The sequence below is a fragment of the Podarcis vaucheri genome (assembly GCF_965113315.1).
Source record: "Podarcis vaucheri genome assembly, chromosome: 16".
NCBI lineage: Eukaryota > Metazoa > Chordata > Lepidosauria > Squamata > Lacertidae > Podarcis > Podarcis vaucheri.
The window spans coordinates 19157842-19164865 of record NC_138754.1 but is presented as its reverse complement, the minus strand read 5'-3'; the positions used below and the strand labels follow the sequence as shown (position 1 = coordinate 19164865).

Below are 7024 nucleotides of genomic sequence, written 5' to 3'. Positions count from 1 at the left end.
TCTCCACAACTCAGCCCTGGCACAGATCCAGAGGGAAGACCAGCAACCTTTCTTTCTCTCATGGCCTAAGCGGGGGCCATCGCCCTGGAGCGCCCGCCACCCAAGTGTGCCATTTTGAGGTGGCCTCCTCAGCCGGGACCCTAAGCCCCAGCCGTCCACCCCTTTGCCCCCCGACCCGCTCTAATTCGCCCTCCTTTCTCCCCCTTCCCTTGCCCCGCCTTGTCTTGGGCCATGATGCTCAATTCGGACCAGACCGAGCTGGACCTCCAGCCGACGCACTCCGAGACGGAGTCGGTATTCAGCGACTGCGGAGGCCGAGGCCTCGCGGGGGAAGAAGCCGGCGGCGGCGGCCTGGGCTTGTGCAGCCAGTCCCGGGTAGCTGAGCCTGGCGACCCTCTGAAGAAAGACCTGCAGCACCTGAGCCGCGAGGAACGGCGGCGGCGGCGGCGCGCCACGGCCAAGTACCGGACGGCCCATGCCACGCGAGAGCGCATCCGCGTGGAGGCCTTCAACATGGCCTTCGCCGAGCTCCGCAAGCTGCTGCCCACGCTGCCCCCGGACAAGAAGCTCTCCAAGATCGAGATCCTGCGGCTCGCCATCTGCTACATCTCCTACCTGAACCACGTGCTGGACGTCTGAGAAGGGCCTGGCCTGGCCGGAGGAGCCCACACTCCTCCTCCTCCTCTCCAACCTGCCTCTGCTTTCCTGCTTCACCTCCTCAGGGGAAAATATATGTATAGCTCGATCTCGATCCACTGCAGATATAGATAGGGGGGCAGCTGGTGGAGCCAGTCAGATGGACCTGCTCCTCCAGCTCTCTGCCTGGAGGAATGGCCTACAGATGCTAAAATTCTCCATCCTTAAATTCTCCAGGAATCCCACACCGGGGTGGCTGACATGGTGGTTAAACTGCCCTCCAGCTGCAGGCAAGGAAATGTGGGGTGCCTCAATACTTCGTGCCTGGAACATCTCCTTGCCCAGGTCTAAACCACCCTGGGGTATTGTTTGTTTACACACTCACTCTCACTTTCTCTCTACTCTTCTCTTTACATACAAGTGGGCCCACTAGAAAAATGTTATTATCATCATCATTATTTACATTTCCATCACCCTAAGGTCCCAGGAAAGGTCACAACATTAAAACACGTTTTAAAACAATCATAGTTACAGATAAATATAAAAACCATAGTAGCGTTATTATGCCAATCAAGCAAAATGTTACAAAACAGCGTGCAAACTTTGCCAGGACTCTTCATCAGGCTAAATGTCAACAAATGTCCTTAATTGAAAGTTGTGGCCACAGTTCTTGGTATATCTTTTTCAGTGTCTTTAACAGGGCAAAGGGGGCACAGGGAGAGAGCAAAAGTTTGCTGGTGATGAAGAGCTCTGGAGAACTCAAAAGCTTGCACACCTTTTTACAACATTTTTATATTGGGTTGTGGTCAATTTAGTTAGACCTAGAGTAGACCCATAAAAATGAATGGGCATGTCTGAGTGGGACTAACTTTGGATTCAACCCCAACACCCTAGTATGGATTTGGATTTCATAACTCATTTGTTTGTTTAAACGCAGCCTCAGTGGGCACATGTTCACTCAGTTGGCATGGTCACATACATGTGGAAAAGGGGCAATATTCTATCCTACTTTGGAGCATTCTTCACCACCACCCTCCAGGTTGTCACAGAGGTCTGAACACAGAAGCAAACTCAGAAATACAAATAAAAAGACACAGGAAGGAACAAATATAAATAAATTGCAGCTGCTCTCCCCCTCCCTGCAGATCCTTCCATGGTGCCAGCTTCATCAACAGTGTGTTGATAATAGCAGAAATCCGCACCTTTTCATCTGTGTGGTGCCTTCCCCACACATCCCCTCTCCCTAGCACAAAAAACCCACGTAAAGAATGTTCCTTTTTGGTTTATAGTGCCACACCCCTAAAAACTGGCATGGCGGACTATGCTTCAATAGGATTGGTTGAGGGCATCCCCACCACTACAGGACTGGGCTGGATTTATTTGTTTATTACATTACTTTTCCACCAAGGAGCTCAGGGCTATGAACAAAGCACATTCTTCTCAAAGAATTCTGGATATTGTAGTTTATTAAGGGTTGCTAGGAGTTGTAACTCCTTGAGGGATAAACTACAGTGCCCAAAATTCTTTGAGGGAGAGAATGTGCTTTAAAAGTATAGTGTGTACACACTTAGGGCATTACACACTGTTCCCCACATTTTATCCTCGCAGCAACCCTCTGAGGTAGGTTAGGCTGAGACACAGTGATTAGGCCACCCAGGGGGCTTCGTGGCTGAGTCTGAATTAGAACCCAAGTCTTTATGGTCCTAGTTGGACACTGTAACCACTCCACTCCACTGCCTCTGAATGGAAATCGTGTATTTATTTATTTCTATCCTAGCCTCCCTCCCAAAGGAACCCAGAGCAGGAACAAAGCTGGAACATATACCAAACTACATTTTCCAAGGCAGCCGCTCACCACCACAGAGTGCAGATCTGATGGATTGCTTTGTATGTCATTTGTTTGTCTTTCTCAACTTCATCCTCCACCCCTGCTATGTTTTAGACTATGACTCCCATCTGCACCCACCAGATGCTGCTGGACTACAAGTCCCATAGGCCCCAGCCAATCACAACTGTAATCCAAAACATTTGGAGGTTAAGGAAAGTTGGTTTGTGGTCATCCTGCCAGAGCAAGAAGAATGTTACCACTGGGGTTGCTAGGTCAGGAGCATCCCAGGCCCTGAGACTCCAGGGGCAACCTCTGGAGACGGAGGTTAATTGGGAGCTACTGTCTTGGTGCTGGATGGATGACCTAGGAGGACCCATTCCTGATATCCAGAGTAGGGACTCATTTATACTTTTCACAATCTACTCTCCTTTTCCTACTTTTACTCTCTTTAGGGCATCCAGATGCTATAGAGGGTCAGGCTTCTATATTATTCATAATTTCATAACAGGGGTTTGTTTGTTTGTTCATCAGAGCTGCAGCTTGTCAGTCACATCTGAGAAGAGCTGAGCTTCCTATGCACCGACGAACAGCAAAGATCCCTGTTCTCCTTTGTATCAGGTCACTGCCCCTCTTTTGTTTTCCAAATCACAAGACACAACGTAGTGGTACCGCTGGCGTAAGTCTAGCCCGTCTAACTCAGAATACTGTCTTAACTAGCCTTCTCAAAACTAGTGCCCTTCCAGAGGTTTTGGACTTCTGTCTCCCATCAGTCCTGGCTGGCATGGCCAACGCCCAGGAATGATGGGCGTTGGAGTTTTGAGGGCACTACTAGGTTGGGGAAGGCTGGTTCCAAATAGTCCAACAGCAGCTTTCCAGGGTTTCAGATGAAGGTCTTTCATACCCTCCAACATTTCTCCGATGAAAATAGGGACGCCCCATTCCATAATGATAATTTTACTATTTATAAATACACATATTTATATCTTACACATCTTACTAGGTCACCCCAGCCACTCTAGGCAGCTTCCAACGTATATAAAAACATAATAAAACATTAAACATTTTTTAAAAAAAACTTCCCTATACAGGATTGCCTTCAGGTGGCTTGGGGGTCGGAAAACTCCATACCCTCCAACATTTCTCCAATGAAAATAGGGACATCCCAAGGAAAAGCGGGACGTTCTGGGGTCAAATCAGAAACCAGGACAGTTTAAATCAAGGAAGTACCTGGGAAAATAGGGACACTTGGAGGGTCTGGTCTTTTCCTTCCCTGTGCTTGAGGGAAGGAGATGCTGGAGATTGATGCTGAGATTGTGCTTGACTCCTGAGCCGCAGCCCTTCCTCTTTGGGTGCTGCATGACCCACTTGTGTTTCTCGAACCATCATCAGAAGACCAATGATCCAGACCAGCATTCTGTTTCTAAGAAGGACCTGCAAATGGTCCTTCCACCGCCCCACACACCAGGAAGCTTAGATGCTGGGCACAGAGGTGATGGACTTCCCCTATTGCTGCTCCCCCTGCATCTGGTGTGACCCGGGCCCAGTCTACTGCCTCTAGAAACGGGATGTTCTGTTGAGCTGTTGTAGCCCACCCTAGTCCCTTTGCACAATACTCAGAAAAGCTTGGGAGCTTCTGACTTTTCTCAGAACGTGATTTGGCTCCTGGTTCGGAAGGAGACACGGACAAGTGCCAGGGCTGGAGAGGATGGAAGCCCCTTCTCATGTCTTGAACAACATCTGCGTGCCACAACCAGCATTCCTTTATTATTTATTTATTTGATGTATTTATTTTTTAAGATGTTATTTATTTGCAGTGTTTATGCACTTTTTTTGGAAGGGAAAGAACTTGGGAGGAGGAGGGGGGCTGGGGAAACCTTGTTTATGGTGTGTCTTTATATAAGTGTGTGTGTGTATTTATATGTGTGTCTGTTATTTGGTTTAGAACAGACAAGAGATGATGATTATTAATTATCATTATTATTGGTTTTGTAAGCAGAAGGGAAGATATTAAATTCTTCCATTCAGATGAGAATGATCTGGTGGAGAAAGGAGGGGGAAATTAATGATGTGTCCATTTCTTTCTTTAAATAAATTAAAATAAAAATCCCCGCCTCATGTGGCCTTGGGTGGCAGCTGGGTAATTTCACGAGCGGTAATTGATGGTCACGGACTCCGCCTGTTAGGATCAGCCTAATCAAATCTTACGCTCCAAAGCATGAAATGATCACAGTGGGGTGGAAGGCTGGAGGATTACTGCTGGAGGGGCCTCCCCATTCTTAAGCCCCCCCCCCAGTCAGTGGGAAGGCTGAATGTTTGGTTCACTGCCCCAGTGCTTCATAGGCATTGGGTGGGCCAGTCCTACCATTAGGTGGACACACAGGTGACAGATGTGGGTGGGGTGGGGGGCATAAAAAGGGCATTATTATGAACTGAGTCAGCCAGAGTTTTTACTAAAGCCACAAAATGTTTGGCCATCTCAGGGATGGGTGTTCAAATTATCCCAACACACAGTGATGCACAGAAGGATCAAAGGTTGGGTCTCAGCCTCAGGCCTGTCATCAGGATGTGCATCTCAAGCAGCAAGATTGAAGCTACATTCACACCATACAATTAAAGCACTCAGATACTTTGAACAGTCATAGCTTCCCCCAAAGGTTTATGGGAGCTGTAGTTTGCTCAGGGTGCTGAGTGTTGTTAGAAGGTACTGTCAGGAGTGGGTGCCAGGAGCAGGTTAGCAATAACTCACATGGCATCAGTGAAGTTAACTCCTTCTTCAAAGAAACAAGACCGCTCAGGAGGCCAAACCTAGAGAGCACATCAACTCTTCCTGGTAGATCTTGCCCCAATGAGGCAGATGCAATGACTGAAGGTCCCCACCTTCCCACAGCTCCCTAAGTCTCCTCCTCCCCCAGTTCCTTCCCAAGCAATCTGAAGCTCTTGTTGTCTTGCTTGTCTTTGCTCCGCCCTCTTCACACCTCTTTGGGTTCTGGGAGACCAGCAGGGAGGGCACCCTCTGGCTTCTTCAGCAGCCTGCCTCCTCTCCAGCCTCCACTTCTGCCTCTGATTTTGGACTGCTCTTAGCCAGACTCTTCCTGCTCACCAAACCCTGTTACCTCTTCAGCTCCTGACAAGTCTTCCCAGTCTGCTGCCTCTTCTTCCTCATTGTCATCCCACCACCAATGGTGGGATATATTTAGCTGAGGGTTGTGCTGCAAAATCCAGAGGGGCACATGACCTCAAGGATATCTGTTCCAATTCATACAGTGGTGCCCCGCAATATGAATGCCTTGCAAGACGAAAAACTTGCTAGACGAAAGAGTTTTCCGTTTTTTGAGTCGTTCCGCAAGACGAATTTCCCTATGGGCTTGCTTCGCAAGACGAAATGTCTTGCGAGTTCTTGCGAGTTTGTTTCCTTTTTCTTAAAGCCGCTAAGCCGTTAATAGCCGCTAAGCCGCTAATAGCCGTGCTTCGCAAGACGAAAAAACCGCAAGACGAAGAGACTCGCGGAACGGATTAATTTCGTCTTGCGAGGCACCACTGTACATTAGTCTGTTGGGAAGGTGGAAATTAGGACCGTTTAAAAATGCAGATCAAATCGCCAGGCTTGCTTTCCTAAGGCGGCTCTTCTAAATTCTGGGTGCCTTCCTTAAAAATACGCCCTGCCTGTACTTCTGACAACTGGGAGACTCGGAAAGCCAGAAAAACGAAGAGGGTCTCAGGCAAATTCATATAGAAAGAGGCAATTCTTGAGATACTCTGACCTCAGGCCTTTCAAGACTGTAACAGGACAAAACTGCAGCCTTGACTTGATCCTGTAAACAATTGCCAACCAATGGTGATGGCAATATTGAAGTATTATGTTCTGTCCTGCATGCTCCAGTTTAAACCCTGGCCGTTGCATTTTGAATCAACCTGATGTTTCTGAGCTGTCTTCAAGGCCACTCCCATTTAAAGTGCACTACGGTAATCAAACCACGAAGTAAATAAGGCGTCAGTGATTGAGGCCGGGTCCCAATGCTTGAAGAAGTGCCACAGGAAAAAGATGTGGCCTGATTCCTTCCCACGTAGAACACTAGGTCGTGACAACCTAGAGATGGGGTTATCTCACAACCCTGGAATCAGCCAAAGCAAGAGGGAATTAATTCCCCTTTGAGGGAAATTTACTAGACTCTGGACCTGGGACTGGCAGCTTGGGACTTTCGTAAGAGGGTTGTGAATTGCCTCACCCACTACAGTTGGTTCTCCATCCTTTGATGGAGAAGGCAGAAGCGCACAACCCAAGATAAAGTACCACCCCTTTAAATTCCCTGCCACTCTGCTAGGGAGTGAGACTCTGGCAGTCCTCCTCAGACCCTGCTTCTTTTAGAGGGGGTGGATGGGTAAGAAGGCTCAGTAGAGGTTAAAATTTTGCCAGGTCAGTATTTCTTATTTGTCCTGGGACTTTCTTGACCTGCAGTTGCTCAGTGGCAGAGCAGAAGGTCCTAGGCTACATCCCCCAGTAGCAACTCCAGTGTCAGGGCTGACAAAATCCCTCTGCCTATGACAGGCCTTGGATTGCTG

General features: G+C 48.3%; 1 protein-coding gene across 1 annotated transcript; it reads left to right on the top strand.

Moving 5' to 3' along the window:
• The first annotated feature begins 220 nt into the window (after nucleotides 1-220).
• NHLH1 (nescient helix-loop-helix 1) lies at nucleotides 221-1267 on the top strand. Its single transcript, XM_082203613.1, has one exon. It carries the CDS (start codon nucleotides 232-234, stop codon nucleotides 637-639), a length of 408 nt encoding a protein of 135 aa, XP_082059739.1. The 5' UTR covers nucleotides 221-231; the 3' UTR covers nucleotides 640-1267.
• Nucleotides 1268-7024: the final 5757 nt, after the last annotated feature.

What these genes read in the sequence shown, in the direction of transcription:
- NHLH1 (XM_082203613.1), top strand. Translation starts at nt 232, where the DNA reads ATGATGCTCAATTCGGACCAGACCGAGCTGGACCTCCAGCCGACGCAC.